This window comes from Sycon ciliatum, chromosome 2 (assembly GCF_964019385.1).
Source record: "Sycon ciliatum chromosome 2, ocSycCili1.1, whole genome shotgun sequence".
NCBI lineage: Eukaryota > Metazoa > Porifera > Calcarea > Leucosolenida > Sycettidae > Sycon > Sycon ciliatum.
The window spans coordinates 35,262,788-35,282,008 of NC_088644.1; the positions used below are offsets into that span (position 1 = coordinate 35,262,788).

The 19,221-nt window shown below is 45.8% G+C and overlaps 1 protein-coding gene across 1 annotated transcript; it reads right to left on the minus strand.

The window, feature by feature from the left end:
* Positions 1-1,184: 1,184 nt before the first annotated feature.
* LOC135809819 (uncharacterized) lies at positions 1,185-11,904 on the minus strand. The gene is made up of 5 exons (XM_065323249.1): positions 8,477-11,904; positions 6,338-6,606; positions 4,696-4,883; positions 3,762-3,838; positions 1,185-1,749 (listed from the first exon to the last, which is right to left on the minus strand). The coding sequence occupies exons 1-5, from the start codon at positions 8,927-8,929 to the stop codon at positions 1,366-1,368; spliced, it is 1,371 nt and encodes a 456-aa protein (XP_065179321.1). The 5' UTR covers positions 8,930-11,904; the 3' UTR covers positions 1,185-1,365.
* Positions 11,905-19,221: the final 7,317 nt, after the last annotated feature.

The following is a 19,221-nucleotide window of genomic DNA, read 5'->3' on the forward strand; positions in this document are numbered from 1 at the left end:
TTTTGTAGAGTAGGTTGTACTGTAGTACTAGTAGCAAAAGTTCAACGGGGTCAATGCATCGTCCGACCTGGCTACGACCATCACTGATTGTAGTGGACTGGACATATCATCAAGGCCAAGGGAGTCGTAAACCTACTTCCTACTATCCTAGTGCATCTACTTGTACTTGTACTTGTAGAACATGTTCAACTGTATGGAATTTGATGCGAACAGGCGGATTATTACAATTTTATGCGATTCGTATGCAATTTGCCTCGAATTATGCGATTATTCGATTCTGGAAGGAATTATGCGAAAAATTATGCTAGCATAATCCGTCAAGGCCTACGAATGCTACATCCATAGTTACATTATCATCAACTAACTATTTTATTTATAATTACTTCAAAGAAGTATTTTTATTTAAAGGATCTCCCAGAGGCGATGGCCTGTCGAGGGGATCTCCTGATGCAAATCATGCAATAGAAATAAACAGTGAGGAAAACTACACGTGTTACAGTATATGCTACATAATGAGCAATAAACTACTTAGTGTGTGCGGATTTTGGCTAGCCCACTTCGATGCCCTAACGCCTTGTGCATGCCCTATACAACAGGTATACTTGTACTGTGATCACTTTCTGTAAAAAAAATCTATTTTCCGCTTTGCCATGATTGCTGTGTTTGCTTTCTTTCTATATAAAATAACATGGCGAGCACGGAGACACATTTATATTTTCATGTCATGGTATGCATGCATGGTGAACGTATTAGAACTCAACTGGCACTTGGAACATTATTGTAAGTGAGATGTCTGGCTTAATCTGCATGTATCTACATAGAAGGAAACCAAACATTGGCTGAAGATGATGATACAGTGAAACTTGTCTAGTCGACTGCTCAAGGGACTTTCAAAGTGGGGTCTCTGTAGCAAGGTGGTCTCTTTATCCCAGTGGCATTTGACTGGAAATAGCATCCCTTGGTCCTGGCTGCAGTGATCTCCTGGGACAGGTGGTCGCCTTATCCGAGTGGTCGCCTTGACAGGTTTAATAACTGTACATGCGTCCAGGTGAAGACAAACAGAGAGCCAACATGTAACATGTGTAGCACGGGGACGACAACCCTTGACCTTGGCCTTGGCAGCAGTGATCAGTCGTCTACCTACCCACATACACATTCTCGTCTATGACACATGCAAGGCTGCATACTGGCGGCAAGACTCATTCGTCAAGGCAAACACAGTAAACCCAGTCGGTCACCTCAGCTATGCTGCAACTACACGACCAACGGTGTACTAGGAAAATCTCCACAGCGCTGGACAGCACTCTTGGTCTACTGTCAACAAAAGATCTGGAAAAATCTTTTTGAATATACCTATTTCAAGTACTAGAATAACCTTTGACTCAGATTTGAGCCATAAAATAAATAATACAATATTTGATGAAGTTGATTGTTCCAACTAGAAACACACGCTTCTTGCCGAACTTGACACTTGACTGACTTGACTGACTTCATGTTGATAGCCGCCGAAGTCGCAACGTCTAAGTTCGTACAATCTTTGATATTTAGAAAAACCGTCGATATCCTCAGCGCAAACGCTCCGCCTTTGGCAAAGGCCCTGATCACAATATAGTAGGTCTTGGCGGGGAGAAGAGGGTGCACAACACGCGGGTTACCATCCTCACCACCATCAGTGGCTGCAGCGATGAAACGTGTTTCAATGTCAGGACCATACAGGGTGAGTGCCAGGTCAGCTTCATCGCCAGTCGTCTAAGCAGTTAAAACAACAAACACCGGAAAATCGTCCAGAACACACCTTTAACGCCCCCCCCCCCCCCCCCCCAACGGTTGCACATGCAATGCTCATTTCTCACCCGCATGAGACCCGGAAAGCGAGCTATTCCGCCTCCATCTGGGGTCGCGGGCATTCCTAGTGTGTTTACATACATCCAAGAAACTGACTGGGACCCTGAGTGAAGGCAGTCGAGAAACCTCCTGGCCGGGCCAGCCTGTTTGACACGTGAACGCACCACAACTTTCCGCCTTGGCAGCGTACATATCCCACATGCGCATTCATGACGATATTCCGCCTTGGCAGCGTACATTTCCGCAGTCCCAAATGCATGCTGCATCCCGTCATTCAATGAGGTTGTTAAACTGTCCGGGCAGGAGTGACTGTAGGTGCAGGTCGGGCTGAACTTCTCCATATAACCATGGTTTTATCCACCCATAACCTAGTTTTCAAAGCTGACGGGACTCTTTTATCGGAATTAACTTGTACTACCTCCGCGTCATTAAAATTGTCGCTTCGCACATCGCAATGTTTGTGAGTTTCTCGTCTTAGTCAGACAGTCAGAATCGCTGTTTTCTGTGTTCGAACATTAATGCGACCCTTCCTGCGCAATGTCTACGTTTTACTGAAGCCGTGGTGGTCTCAGACTTTGTCGGAGCTCTCTTCTGCACCAAACAAATCCATTGCTCTCCTCACTATTCCGCCCCAGAGCGCGTATCGTTTTTTTCTGGTTTTAGTGCCGTCCCACATTTTTCCCGTGTGCATATATCAAGACTGCAAGCTTGGGTATAATAATCCTGGTATCTCTCCTGAATTCTAAATTCTGAAGTTGACGATGGCAAGGACAAAGTGTTCTCAAATTCCTAAAATGCGCTACGTGTGGCGCATGTTGCTGGGAATGTAGTACAGTCAAACCTCGTTAGGACGAACTTCAAGGGACTGAACACATTTGTTTGTCTTATCGGGAGTTCTTCTTATCCAGATCTGACAAAAAATCGATATGCATATCATATGGATTGTATTTACATGTACGTGAAGGTGCATGCTGGTGTACATGGGAAGCATGTTATTCTTAGCATAAGCCAGAAACAGGTAAGTACAATGACAAAGTGCAATGAATCACGACTGTGTCGAAAGTTCGTACAACGCACTGATTATTTTGTTAAAAACACGCTTGAAAACAATTTGCACTGTACGTACAATATGACCTCGACTATTGAAAACAAAGAAGAAAAAAGGCAGCCAGCGCACGCGCACGCTCGTGGACCGAAAGTTTGTACTACATGTACATGACCACACTGATTTTGTTCAAATCACACTTGAAAATAGTTCGTCTTCGCGAAAGTTCGCTGTACAGAAGTTCGTCGTAAACGAATAATTTTGACTTGAATTGATGCCTGGCCAACCATAGGATTGGCCTTAGTTCGTACTAATGGAAAGTTCGCCTTATCAGTGTTCGTCCTAACGAGGTTTGACTGTAGGTCTGAAAACACCAACAACATCAGTAAAGCGTTTGCCAAGGACAGAAGTTGCGAAACTGCTTACCCTATCTCGCTGGAAGGTCGTTGCAGTGTACTTGAAAAATTGCTACTTTGCCCTAATCGCCTGCCACCTGGAGGCATGGATCGCATGAAAACGAAGTTTCTAGACCTGAATTTGAACGCCCGTGCTGAAGGGTCTGCCTCAAACTCTGATGAAGACGTCAACCTTAGCTGCAAGTGCAGCGAAGCGGGAGGTCACAAACTAAAGCTTGGTCCGTCGACAATGCTCTGCCTCAATTTCTAGCTGATTTCTTTGCCCTTCGAGTGGACAAATTAAATTCGAAAAATCGCTCTGGGTAGGGACAATTTTAATGACGCGGAGGAAGTACCCAGAACGTCTAGAAGCACATCTCTCTCTCTTTCTCTCCCTCCCTTCCTCCCTACCTCTCTCTCTCTCTCTCCCCCTCCCCCCCCCCCCCCATGAAAACACACATCTATCACACACATACCTCGATTGTGTACTTTCTTTTTTCTTTTGGATCACTTGTGAACGTGAATTTCATTTCCTCTCCAGGGCTGATGTGATCTAGAGGAAACAGCAAAGTGCAAAATAATAGGAAGTTGGGCCTTATGGCATCTCTCCGAGACTGGTGCGAATCACTCGCAAAGCTCCAGTCCTGGTTCGATGCAGTCAATCAGCATGTTGATATCGTACGTACGGAATTGAGCAAGCAGCTGATATACTCTATCAAGCCGCGGTGATGCAGCCAGCTGTTTTGTTCTACCATGTGCACAGGGACTGTGTGACATCATAGACTCATGAATATCAGGCACGTAGGAGCAAATTCACAAACACATTACAAAATTGTATATATAGGGACACTTCCCCCATCAATGCCTTTGTAAGATGTTCAGTTCATAGGCCAGCGAAACAAAAACTTCTTGGGACGATTTACGGCCATTGCAACGGAAAGTGCTTCTACTGCAAATATCAATGATTCACAGCTCAGCGCACTAAACCAGCATTGAGCGATGCGCAGCTAGTGCGTAAGATCTCATTCATGCTAAGCAAGGGATTTTGAAGACAGTGCCTATTGTCAAAGTTTCAAAAAATAGCAGTGCTGCTGCTGCTGCTGCTCAATGGCTGAACCTGACCATCCTGTAGTGCTATAAACTGCAAAACAGAGAGTGCCAGAATTCTGTCTGGTTTGCCTCAAAGTCATCTGCCTTTGTGGAAAGCCCCCGTCTCGCAGTTAAAAGACGCTGCCTTGGATGCTTTGTGCCGATATAGACATGCCTTGTTGTTGACTTGACCGCATAGGGATCAGTTCAGCCAATCAATCTGAGCTCTGGGTTAACTGGGTTATTCTTAGTGCCAGCAGTCGCCAGCAGTTGTCTCAGGAATGGAGATGAATGTTTTATTAAAAGGGAGGGTAATCTTACTCTTTGACTTGTCAGCATCTTCAGGCAGAGTCTGCGGTTCTTCCTTTGGTGGTGCTGGCTTTGTGCCAGGAGGACCGTAGAGTTTCCTCACAACGAGTTTGTCCGTCGGTGAAAGCTCTGATATCACGGGAAAATCAGAATCCTGTGTCGGCCTCCCATCAATGCTCAATATCAACCCTTTAGGAAATCTGTGCACGACAACCAACAGTTTACGTACAGAACACGGACAGAAGTCAAGAAATCAAACTACTAATAAGTTAAACAAACAATAAGAGAACTGAAAAAGTGTTTTTTTAAACTCTTGGACAGCCTGAAACCTCTCTGTTTTACTAATATGTTATAAATATAATAATATGTTCATCCTTGCATCGAGTCAAGAACTTGGTTTTAGCACTGAACTCCCACTACGATGCCTTTAGCCGATTGGCAAATGCTTTCACTTACTAATACTTGACTTCACCGCAATCTGTTCAACCAGACACTAAGAGCCCTGCTGATAATAAAGAACACGATTGAAACAGCTAGTTGTTCGAAGATTCAGTACCAATATATTTAGTATGATTTCACCTCGAAGCATGAACTTAATCCAGCCTATATGGTGCTTGGTCCTGCCGCTGATCCCGAGACCCATGGTCGGGGGAGGTAGGCCCAAATCACCACCCATGGTCGGAGGAGGTAGGCCCAATTCACCAACACGCTGCGCCGGTTTCCCGCTCTATAGTCATGTCTCCCCATTGGTTCAGTCTTCCCATTCCGTTCCCCGCTGGACTGTGTATTTCAGAAAGAAAAATAAAATAAAAAAATAAATAAAGAATGGACTCGGATGGAGAGCCAAGGATAAATATATATTAAATAAAAAATGGACCAAGGAACTACATGTAAAAGTTACGCTATAATGTCCACTAACACCACCAGTTACTAAACGGCTAGTTAGTTGTAGGACGTCAGTACCGTCGGTCAGTGTCGTGAGCTGATTGTTTCGTACCTGGTGGTGTTAGTGGACATTATAATTATAGCGTAACTCGTAGTTACTTGGTCCATTTTATATTTAATATAAATTTATCCTTGGCTCTCCATCCAAGTCCATTCTTTATTTTATTTTTTATACTGAAATACACAGTGCAGCACTTCATTTTTTTATTTACAGGTGGAATCCTGATAATTCGAATATGGCTTAATTCGAACATACCGCTTAATTAGAAGTGTTTCCAGGATTGATTTCTGTCAATTCGATTCCCACATAAAGTTTTCTGATAATTCGAACCTCGAACCGGACATGTCCGGTTAATTCGAAGTTCCACGGATTTCACTTTCATAGAAAATGTGTGGGATTTGTGCTGATAATTCGAAGTAAGCAAAGTGTAATTCGAAGTTCACTATACACTGTAATGATCAGTTCAGTTTGCATGAGCAGGCTGTGCTGGTCAGTTCAGTATCCGTGAAATCTGTATCTAAGGTCCATAGCGCAACTCTACGTGAACATGGGAGCATTTTGACATACATATTGTGTTGTGGGTTCATGTTTGGATAATTAGAATGTCCGGATAATCAGAAGATTTTTCCTGGCATTTGGAGATTCGAATTATCAGGATTACACCTGAAATATAAAAAGTAAAGCATTGAGTTACATGGAGACACTTACCTATAGTGCATGATGGACTGCATGTCGTATGTAGAGCCTGTAACATCATCCGCCTTGAACGGTTCCAGGATTTGTCTCTGGATCTGCTCCTCATCCCAGTAGTTTGGTGACCCCGTGAACTCTGCCATCACCTTGGGCACGTTCCAGAGCACAATGCCCTTGATGGGTGACTGGTGTTCGTGCAGTAGACCAAGCACGTGACCAAATTCGTGGAGTACAGTTGACTTGTCAATCACAGCAAGGTTCATCGTGCACTCATCTTTAGGAATCTGAAAACGCGCATGCCGGGGAAGGTGAACGAGAGAGAGAGAGAGAGAGAGAGAGAGAGAGAGAGAGACAGAGAGAGTGTCACAGTGTGCGTAATGCATGCATCTACGTGACTGGCGCTCGACCTACTGTTGTGGACATGGAAATCCGGTCGCACGTCTAGCGGCCCCAGGGTGCTGGCCATGCAGCCGTGGATAAGCGGTACACACATGCAATTTATGCGCTGCAGCGTGATAGTCGCATCGAATCAACATGTGCCCTTCACGCAGCGTTCTGTACGCGCTGAGGGCGCCGGCCCCGGTCAATCGACCGGATTTCCATGTCCATGACAGTACGTAGCTAACTGAGCTATACGTAACGTTGCGTTCAGGCACAGCCACTAGTCTACGGTACCGGCGCTAGTGACATGTCCACTCACGCGCGATGAAAATACAGTATTTTTTGCTGGACTCGACTACGCTGTACAGACTGTCAGTGTACTGTGCTTGTGCAAGGACATCAAAGACAAAGCGTGGACAGTAGGCATGTCGCATACATGTACATCAGGGGCGTGCTCGGCCCCCCAACTAGGGGGGTGCACGGGAGCCGAGGGGAGCCCCCCCCCCCCTCGGCAATTTTCTGCAATTTGTTTGCAACCTTTCTTGAATTTTAGAGCATATTTGCATACATTACAATTGCAATTACCCAGATTGAAAATGTTTGGGGGGTGCACGTGCCCCCCCCGTGCCCATCGCCGAGCACGCGCCTGTACATGTATGTATGTCCAAAGTGGAAACCAGTGTTTTCATCTTGGTCTTGAAGTGGGTGCTTTGGTCTTGGACTGGAGTACGAGCGGCTGTTTGTGTTGTTAGTAAAATTACTGTTCAGGTTTGTGGTTTTGAGGACAAAGGCAATGAGTTTTCAGCAGAAGACTTTGTCGGCTCTCTGGGAAAAAAACAGCGTGAAATTTCTGACGGAGAGTCGGATTCTTCCGCCACCGGCACTGCTGAAGGCAGCAGCCAAGTTGAAGTTCAAGACTGTGACGAGCCAAGTTTCACAATAGAGGACGAAACTGATGACGAGCCCGCTGCAAAAAGATTGACTTTTGGTGAAGATTATGACTTTTCCGACGTTGGCACACTCTATGATGACGAGAATTGTCGGTGGAAACTCTGTCCACGCACTGCCCCTTTATAAAACAAAGGTGGCGATCGCCAATCAACACTGGACACCCACCAAGTCCTTCCCTTATCCAGTCAGTAGCTTATTGCAAAATGGGGGTCGGAACTTTTTGGAAACCACCTTTTTTTGACCCGGTGCACGCGCCTGATGAAGAGTTCAAAGAGCACAAGCAAAGAAGACATCTGAGGGTGATAGCGTCCCTCATTGGGCACAACTCTACATGACTGCAGTGTTACCACTGCCCGTATTTGTCCGTATTTTTACGGAAAAAAGATGTTTTGTCCGCAGTACGGATTTCAATCGAATTATGCCGGAAAAAGCGTTTTTGTTTTCCACTCGGCGAAGTGTTTTGGTAGTCATAGAATGCTTTGGAGTTTGGACTGAAGTGTAAAAATGCAACGAAGTTTTGCTTAGCGGAGGAAGTATACAGGTGAGAAATTACAGGAAATTCAGCAAGTGCAGCCGGTGTGACAATGGACATGCATGTGCAAGTCTGTGTGTATTGTTTTTTTTCCAAATTACACTAATAATCAGTGAGAATATTGACCTGAAAAAACGAGTACGGAAAACGCTGAAAAATTCCGCAAAATGGCACTGGGCAATACGGATGGGGGTAGAGGGCACTTGGTAACACTGTGACTGTACCTGCTTGTATGTATGCATACATGATCACGTATCATTATTGCACACGGGAACTGTGGCATGACTTACCCTCAGTGCATCCGTCCCCACACGGGAGTACGAGCCCTCCTTTTCCTTGAAAGACACTCGCACTTCCGAGTCGCTTCGATCTGTCACTTCAACGAATGAAATACTACAATGTTGGCTCCATTCGCTGGCAATGGGTAGCACTCGATCACGTTTCGGATGATCTTCAGTAAAGTACACTTTTATAGCCTCGGACTTCTTTTTCGCCCAGAGGTTCTTTGTATCCTTGTTGGCCAATGCAAACTGGGGTTTCACCACATTCGTACTGTCCTGACTCGGTCGCCTTTCAGCTTGGGGCTCAGTCCCACCCGATGCGGCCACTTCGTCCTGTTCGTCCGACTCTTGCTTTGAAGAGTTAGCGGCACATTCAGCTTTGCGCTGTTCAACATCTTGTAGCTGATCGCGTTCATCGCCAACCTCGTCGCTAGGTAGAAACACTGGATTGCGGCACCACATGACCGCTTTCTTCACAGCACTCAACACGACTGACGTTGTATCCGTGCTATCGAAATGGAGCAGCAGTAAACTTATCTAGGTCGCTAATACTATGGGTAAAATGAATACTTGCTTTTACTATCAGTATCTGAAAGAGAAAAAAACTGTTTCTACAGTGATCATGTACATGACTAATTGAACTACATTATTTTTACAAACGCCAAAGGGCCAAAGGCAGGGCCGGGAGAGATTGAAGAAAATCCGAAAATGAGTCACCTTGTCACCACAAGGCGCTAATTCTAGTCTGTACTGACTGTAGACTACTAGTACTACTACCAAGAGTCCATAACGGCAAGAGTATGCAACTGTGATTATGGGTGCATGCGTACGCGTGGCGCGCTGCCTAGGCGCCTTCATTACCATGATTACGTAACTAAGTTACTTGCCTTCATCACGCTCTGAAAGCATGCATTCAAACTCTCAATTTCTCGCACGAGCCCATCCGTTTTTGCTCGATTCGTTCCAGTACCTACACAATCTCTGAATTCTGATGCGTCTAGCACATCTCAATTCTAAAATCCACCGGGAATCCACAGGAAAACTACACAGACTACCCTGTTATTATTCATTGCAAAAGAACACCGAAAGGCCAGACCGCATGGTGAAGACAAATGTCTAGACTACTGAAGGATTCTCTGAATCCTTGTGCCATTAACAAGAGGCAGGATGAGCGCGTTACGGGTTGAGTTTGTCGAAAACCAATTGTACTTCATCATGTGTGAAGGGGTTTTATGAAGAAATATTTTATGAACCAGTGTACAGAGATGGTGCTTATGACGAACGGAGAGAGGAGAAGTGTGTGCAAGTCGATAAAGGGCATCCGAAGGAAAACATCGATCCTTGTTGTAAAGAATTTTAAGTGTAAATCTATGGTGGACTTCTAATTGGTTCAGAGTTGTGTCAGAAAGGCCACACCAAGCGGTATCGCAATAGTCGAATATAGGGAGAATATAGCACTGATAAAATAATAGTTTACGCTGGATGGGCAAATGAGTGCAATGTGGTTGTAGTACCCCTTATGCTGAACTGGTTCGCTTGCATACACAGTTGACATGTGCAGCCCAAGAGAGTTTGCAGTCAAACATCACACCTAGATGTTTGTGCTGAGTAACAACACGGATAGGCATAGTCGAGTCAGGGAAGTATAATGGTTGATCAGGAGGGGATGAAGAAATATACATGGCTTCTGTCTTGTCTATATTGGGCTGGAGTTTCCACGTTTGCATCCACATGACAGTGCTGTTGATGCGATGCTGCATGGTAAAGAGTAATTGTGCAGGGGAGGAATCAGAACAGATAAGGCCAGTGTCATCCGCATACAAACTAACATCGGGGACAACTGAAGGTAGGTCATTAACGTAAAGCAAGAATAACAAAGGACCCAGAATGGAACCTTGGGGCACTCCAGACGTTACAGGGAGGGGATCAGACAAGAAATAGGACAAGCGAACAGCCTGAGAACGAGCAGACAGATACGAGGATATCCAACGCAAGGCAGCATCCTCCACCCGGAAGGTGACCTCCAACTTGGCAAGTAAGCCACGATGCCAAACGGTGTCGAATGCCTTAGCCAAGTCGAAAAACACCATTCCCACGTGCTCCCCACAGTTCCTCTTTGTCGCTATGTCTTGGACAAGTCGAGTCACCTGGTATTGAGTTGAGTCACCACGGCAGAATCCCGACTGAGCTGGTGAGAGAGCCGGAGCGATGTGCAGGTAGAGGGAATCGAATACAATACGCTCACAAAGTTTGGAAACTGTGCGCAGCAGAGAGATGGGGCGGTAGTTTGCCGGGCAAGCACGGGAGCCTTTATTCTTGTAAAGCGGTGTCACGATGGCGGATTTCCAATCCTGTGGGAATGTACCAGTTCGAAATGACATATTTAAAAAAAATAATGGCGAGAGGATAGGCTATTGATGGTGCAAGAGACTGCAGCACTTCATTCGGGATCCCATCTGAGCCGGGAGACTTTCCACATTTCAGGCGCTTCAGATATTTCCGAACTTGAAACGTAGTGACATGTCACGGCTGTTAGCTGCACTTGGATCGCGGCAACTTAGTTTTCTGCACGTGAACCCTGAAAAATCAATGCATGCTCATGCATGTTCATGCATAACCAGTCAGCTGGCCTGCTCGCCCACGCATTTGACAGGTAACAATTCCATCAAATTTGAGATATCGCTTCGTTCTAAGTCTCAAAACAGTTCTAAAGTCACCAAACCACGCTGGTAATCGATGGCTATTCAATGTTAACATCTTCAGGAAGACTTCAGCCGTTTCCCGAGAGTTTGGGCATCGTTGCCGTTATTTTTCACGGTGTTCTTCTTCGTCCTGTCTGGAGCTGCAATTGCATCCTGGAATTATTTGAAAGGTATTTCGTGCGGGCTGTGGGGGGTTCCAACAGGCATAAACTGACATCGCTATAGGATAACTGGTAACTTTCACCCTTCAAGGAGGTAGAGCAATGAGAATTTTTTTGTGGCGGTCGTCCAATTTTTGTGGCGGTCATGGCTGTATTTGTGCACTTCCAAGGCTTTCATTCTGCCTGATACTACTTCGGACTGTATGGGAATCGTTGTTTAGGCACATGTAGCTGTCTTATTTGGTAGATCTGCTGTTTTCAATCACTTGGGACACTTTGTCTAGCCTATTTGTCTTTCGTTCGTGCCATCTATCAGTTTTGTGGGGTGCCTTGACCTGTATTTGTGAAGTTCTCGAGTAAAGACCCTAATTCTTGACTGGAGTCACGTCTTGAATTGAATTTGCTTGGTGAGCCCTCGTTCACGCAGTTGTACTTATCGTAATAGTCAATATCTGCTTGCTGGACGGACTAGCGGCTAGAATAGGGATGACCAAATGGTCCAAGTGTGTACTAGTACACGATTATTGTTTCCATCATCGTGAAATGCTCGTTGTGGAATTGCAGCCGTCTGCCTTTGGCACTGAGGACATGAGGAGAGTTGATTGTTACTTCTGCTCAGCAATGAAGCGATCATCAGCTCTCTTTGTTCTAATTATTGAGAGGACATACCGGCATCGCAATCAAGTAAAGATTAGGCAAACCTCGCCAACCTCCAAAGAGAGTCGAAGATATTTTCTCCAAATGCAAAGACGATCTTTGTGAGTTTGTGACTTGCATTTGCGTGCATACATGAGCAAGTCATGGACCACGGCACGTGCGCGGTTACCATGCCATCTCGAACCGACGCCATCTTTCTAAGTTGCCGCTTCTTGACAGCCGTGGACAGTGATTGTACGGAACGGAACAGATATGAAAGGCGACTGGGGCAAAAGGGGGAATGCGCCACGAAGGATCATCAGCCAGCCCAAATGAGGTGAACTGAGTGTTCAGAATATCAGCTATGCTCTTGGGGGACGTGGCGACCGTACCGTCGGATGCTATCATCGTTTGGGGCATGACACGGCCGGAAGTGTGCCGCTGTGCTCGCACAAACTGAAAGAGTGTAGGTCGATTCGGTGACGTTAGTGATGCTTGGATGGAGCGTATATATTGACGATGTGCTTGCCGAGACAGGTGCTTTACAGCATTCCTTTGTCGGTTATAAGCTGCATGATTTACTGCTGTCGGATATTTTTTGTACACACTATATAGATCACGCTTGCGTTTTACAGCAGACCTGAGCCCAGCAGTAACCCATGGTGGAGATTGCATGCGGGGTCGTGGAGATGTCACAGTGTGGGTGGCTCCGAATGAGGTGAGGTGACGACGGAAGGCGGACTGGAGCTCACAATCAAAGTGATGAAGTGCGTCATTAACATCAGTGTACGAGTTCAGAGAGGACCAGTTGTAGCCAGCTAAATCAGCGTTGATTAATTGCCAAAGGTGCGAAGGTACTTGTTTGAAGCGATACAGTGAAGAGGGAGGACCAGTGGAAGAGTTGGGGAAGTAGTTCGAAATAGGGGCGTAACATAAAGTGCAAACAATCTGTATATGGTCAGACATACCCAAGGGAGGTGCTTGATCAATTGAGCGCATGAGGCGTGGTCGGTTGGTGATCACCAAGTCCAGACACGAAACAGAGCCATTAGGCGAGGAATGAGTGGGGAAGTCAACCATCTGGTGGAGCCCAAGAGCAGCAAATACTGTGCTAAGGAGATCACCAGCCTTCGAGGTAGACTCGGTGGGACACCAGCTTGAGTTGTGGGCGTTGAAATCGCCAGTCACTAACAGATCATAAGAATCTAAACAGACTGACTGTAATGCCTCAACAAACATGTCACAAAAGTACGACAATTGCATTGTGCTCTGTGAGGGTGGTCGATACATGCAGCATAGTAAGATGTGATTCTGAGATTGAGTAGAGGGGGAGCCAAGTTCAAGCCACACAGACTCGCAGCCAGGGCGTTGAAGGTCGGCACGAGGGGAGACGTAAGGAAAGGAGTCCGAACGGACAAGTACGGCAACACCCCCATACCCACGGCTACAATGTGCTTACCGATTGTCTTCCGGAGGTCGATCTCTGCGGATGCAGATATAGCCTGACAGTGAGAGCGGGTTCGAGGGACAGAGCCACGTCTCTGTTAGGCAGATTATGTCAGGCTTAGCACATTCGGCAATAACGCAGAGCTCAGACAACTTGTTGACAACAGAGCGACAATTCAGAGATACTAGGGTTAAATCACGCTGGGATTTAGGGAAAAAAGGGAACGCTGATGGATTTAGCGCAAGACCATTCGACTTAGCACCCCGAAGACTACAACTGGTGAAAAGTAGCAAAAGCCATGGCAACTAACGCACCATTCAACAGCTTGGAATCCTGACCGCCACTAGTGACTAGGCACTATTCAGCCTGGTCTACACCACACTGTGGCACACAGCTATGAAGTGACATTTTCTGTCCCAGGGGAAACTCGCGGAAAAAAGGGCACATTTTCGGCCATAACTCTTGAACGGCTGGTCAGATAGGGACACAGTTTTCAGAGAATTTGCAGCTATTCATGCTCTTTCAACTGACGTAGCACTCAATATGAATTTACAAATTCGATTTTTCAGCGAATTTTTGGGTGATGTGCCCCCTTAAGGGGGCACATCACCCAAAAATTTCATATGGCATTCAATTGACCGTAACTTTGGTGTTTCTCAGTGGATTTGAGTGAAATTTTGACCACACACTCCTGCCACTATGCTGGCCCTCAGGACATGATTTACAAGTTCTTGCGCCTCACTGACAGGCTTTCCAGGCCGGAAAAACTCAAATTTCCGGCATAGTGCTACGGTGTGCGAGCCACCCAGGAGCCAAACAAATGCATTTACATTTTTTTCACATTTTCGTGCCCATTCTGTCCGTGCGCGGGACCCAAACCTAAAACAAGTCCAGAAGCAGCCATGGGTGGTGGGGTACGGCCCCTCAACGTGGCCCTGGAATCTGTCACAAAGGAACGAGTGGGCGTTCTTTCACGGACTCCCACAGACCCAAGTCAATTTTTGAATTTTTTTAGGTTTGGCACGTGCTACGAGGTCGTACCTTTGATACAACATCCAGTGCTGGGACCTCCACAGCAAGCCATTTCCACAGCGCTGCACACCAAATCCAGGATGCCCTCAGAAACCGGCAAAGACTGCCACTAACGTTTCACTACTGCCTAGTACTGAATCCTACCTGACTTCTTGACACGACTCAAACTTGCCAAAGTCACTAAATCAACGTCAACTACAATAATCAAGCCACATATCTGGAACGTCACGAGGGTGCTGGCAAAAGTCCTGCTGCACGGCGGCGGGCTTCGCCCGCCGCCGTGCAGCCCAATACGTGGTTTTTTAACGTGATTTTTTGGACTTTTTTGGACAAATGACAGCATGCGACAAAAAAATCTTTCCTTGCAAGGGCACATTTTCGGCCATAACTCTTGAACGGCTGGTCAGATAGGGACACAGTTTTCAGAGAATTTGCAGCTATTCATGCTCTTTCAACTGACGTAGCACTCAATATGAATAATTTACAAATTCGATTTTTCAGCGAATTTTTGGGTGATGTGCCCCCTTAAGGTGGCAGATCCCCTTTTGGGTCCAAAAAAAGGACCAAAAAATGAAAGTTGTCAGAATGAGGCCATATCCGGCTCATTTTCCTCCTAAAGTGATGAACTTTCCGCTGGTGTAATTTTTTATGCGGTAAACAACACGACGGTTGGGAAATTTTGAAAATTCAAACCAACTCCCACTGCGAATTTGTAAAAAATCAGCTGATCTCCACTTTGAATGCAGTTCGCAAGCGCAATCAATCTTCGTTCCGGTTCACCGCGTGGATCGCGGAGGGTGCCAAGACCGCCAGCTATTTGTGTGTGTTAGTCCTAGGGCCCATTTGAAATTTCTCACTTTTACTTGACACATGTTTGCTAACATGGATTTTATGATCATTCCTGGATGGTTTTTGCCTCCTGAACACGATGGAATAGATTTCGATTGCCGAATTGTGTCCGAACATGGTGAAAAACATCAAAATAGAAAAAGGCCGTTATTACCATGGCAACCTAACTAAAATTGCTCCTATATCCATTTTTACTGACATGTATATGGCCAAGTAGCACCTCATTTTGCTCAGAATAAGCAGTAGATACAGTACGGCGACAAGTACTGTACTTTTACAGTGTCAAAACAAAATTTCCAAAGTGCAATAAAACTTGGCTATTGGACATGTACATGTACATGTACATGATTGTACATTACATGTCGCGTCGAATGTTAGCATTGAGGTACGTGTACATGGATGTGCAGCTAGCAGGTACATGAGACTATTTACAGGCATGCATTACGATAATTATCAGACTGCAAACACGAGAGAAGCACGAGAGAAGCGTCAGACGGTTCGGCGTTACACTTCAACTGAGAGAATAGGTATTGTAACCCAAGTACTAACAGGAGAAGGAAAAGAATGTAGGAAACTGTCAGAGTCTAAGGAAAGAAGTGCTATAGGACAGTTGCAACCTGAACTAATTTACTCGAAGTACGTGTAGATAATACGATAGATCTCGCAGCAATGTAAGAAGGACAACACTATTTGTATGCGATGGCAGTGCTGTAACGAAAAAATGATGAAAATGAAAATACCAAAATCCTTTGCATACTAGTAGATATTAAAACAGTCCAAACATTGGCTAGCTTGTCACTATACTTAAATGCTTTGAAAAGACTTCAAGGCTGCAGTTGGACAACGCTCACAGGTGAATAGCTGCAGTTTAAAAAGCTGATCGATCCCAACATTGGGATGCGAATACTTTCGCTTCCATGTGTTTCACTTTAACTGAAGTTGTTCTTCCGTCTGAGCTTTGGAAACTCTACGCCGTACAGCTGAGCCCATCTCTACTCCGCCACCTACACCATCACTGTTGGCTCTGCAGTCAGGGACAATTCTTTAGCCACTAGTACATGAGGTATTATATGAACATGTTTTCCCTCTTCACCGCCGCTCTTGAATCGCATCAACTACGTGCCGTGATCAGTTCAGGAGAGACAAGCCATGACATTGGACATCGGACTCTTTCTTGCAGTTAGTGTTTTATAAGTATAACTGTAGTTTCACACTGCCTAGGCCCAGCCATCAAATTCTGTGACAAGGAAATGATTCTTCTACTGCTGGTGTTGCATATTGGGATAGGTTACCTCCAGGTACTCGGATTTCGTTTTTGTAACACTACACACCACATAGCTACTCCCTCCCTCTCACTGCAGCATGGCACTCCTGAGGCAGTTGTCCTAGAGCTGTTGAGCTGGTAAATAGGCTTTGTGCAAATGGTAGCTGATCACCACGGTCGGTGTGTTCAAATCATGGTACTAACACTAGCCGCTCTTGTAGATTCGAATCAAATGCTCGTCCACTGTAACACCTCCTGTGCAGCAGTACTCACAAAGTAAATGCCTTCATTCCAGCCCGATGAAGTTAGCCAGGTCTGAAACTTTCCACGGTTGTACAAGTAGATTAGTCCTATGAATAGTTACAACTGGCTTGGCAAGCTATGATGACTTTCCCCTGCTTTCCACACATAATTGTTGTGCTGCTCCTTGTTGGAATCATGCCTACTTTTCCGGGGAGCCAAGATGACATTGTAATGAAGGTTCTGCTGAATTTAGCATCGATCCATTCGTGGACGTTCCGACAGCAAAAGCGCCAGCGAGTCAATGCAAAACTTTGAAGAAAGTGTCCAAACGAGGTAACACATTTCTGGTATGTCACAACTACACTACTTGATGCTCAATCTTTCCAACTCTCGCACAAAATCAGTGTACGCGTCGGTTCGCATCCTGTGTATGTACGGTGTTACTATAGCTCCTGGCACATAAAAGAGTAAAAACTCCCAGGTCCAGTCAATATAGTACCGAGAAAGTCTTGAAAATGCTTGAATATAGCCGATGAGAACTTAGTTTTTTCGGCAATTTTGTATTCCTATCGAGGGTGATTTCGGGACCTTTGGACGCGATTGGACACGCCATACTGGGCCAAGATACTCTTGAAGACATTATCTATCAAATAACACCGAAAAATCCTTGTTAGCCAACATGTGTCAAGGCATGTATTGTAGAGGTCGATTTTTTGAATTGGCCCCAGTACTATGTGTGCCGTGTTGGCTTTTAGTTGTACCCCGTACCGACCCGTACATCTACTCAGCTCTGCAGTACAGTCAGCTCAGCACTGGTACGGTGTCACTGTCAGCACGAACAAAAAAAATGCAAATCCGCGTCAAAGGAAGTACAGAAAAATTTGGAAATTGGCGTGGCCGCTGTTCTCTGTAGCTTTTGTCTTCTGGTCATTGGCAATTAGAGGAGATAGTCCGCTAACTACAGAGCCAAGAAGCGTGTTTTCTACGGGAACCAGTTCCAGAGCCCCAAGCGCAGAGATCTGGAGAAAGAAAACGAGTCTGCATCTCGTGCTCAAACTGAATGTGACTCTGAGCAATTGGGAGTACCTGACACGTCTCGTAGCTGTGAACCCTTGGCTGGCGATCTGAACTTACTTGCAGATGAGGATACCGAGAGCGCTGGTGACTCCAATGAAGACTCGAGTGAGGAGAGTGGTGAAGTCCTGGATTCTGACAAGCGGAATTTTAGTTTGCAGAAATTAAATTTAATTGCAGAATTTATTGTCCACATCAGCAGTTTGCAGAAAATGTAAGAGCTGGCCTAGTCTCCATAATTGAAGTTGCATGCAACTACTGCACTGCTGTTGCTTCACCGCCCGCAGTGGGAAAGACATCCAGTTATTTTGAATTGAATAGAAAGAGCGTACTGGCTATGCGCCTGCTTGAACGAGGCCGCGAGGATTTCCGGAAATTGTATGCATTCCTCGATTTGCCAACGCCGGTTGCAAAGAAGAACTACCAGCGCCACGTGAAGAATCTTCACCAAGCTGCTAAAGCTACTGCAAGTTTGAGCATGAATAATGCTGCTGAAGTTGGGTTCACACAACGAGTTGCAGCCGGGGAGGAATCGCCAGCCGAAATCGCCGTCACAGCGGACGGAACATGGATGCGACGAGGATACAGCTCCTTATATGGCATGCAGACTGTGATTGCTTGGGAGACACACACATTTTGTGGACGTGGAAGTGTTGACCCGCTATTGTACTTTCTGCACAAGGAAGGAGACTCCCTACGGAACTATTTTGGAAATGCTATCTGCAGGATTGCAGGCTTCGTCACAGCGATGGCCCGTGTTATTTGGGCATCTGTTTGCCACAACGTACAGTCCAAGGATGCCGAGAAATGCAATCAGTTCTGCCCAGAAGGACTCAGGGTGCAGGTGGCAGCAATAGAAGTGTGGATATGGCAATGTTTCTGTGGCAGTTTCTTCATCGTCAAACAACACTATCCCTGTTGCAGTCTTTGAAGAAATTAAACCTGTATATGTCCATCTTGCCGACAAATCCCTCCTACAGGGCTGTGTTCGCCGTGCCACACAGAATGCCAATGAAGCACTCAATGGCACTATTTGACATCTCTGTCCAAAGGAATCGTTCTGTAGCTCCATAACTGTTGAGACTGCTGTGTTCCTGGCAGTGATCGTGTTCAATGAAGACCACAGTGAGCTTGCCGAAGTAGTACAGCGTATGGGGTGCACTGTTAGTCCGTCGTTGGAGAGAAATCTAGGTGTCTTTCAAGAGGAAAACTGTACCACAAGCGTAGAAAGTCGTCAGAAGAGGAGCAAAAGGCAAGGAAGCATTGCAGAGCAATGAAGAAAGGGTTTCTGGATCAAGCACAGCACAAGGAAGAAGAAACATATGCTGCTGGTGGCTTTTGAAAGG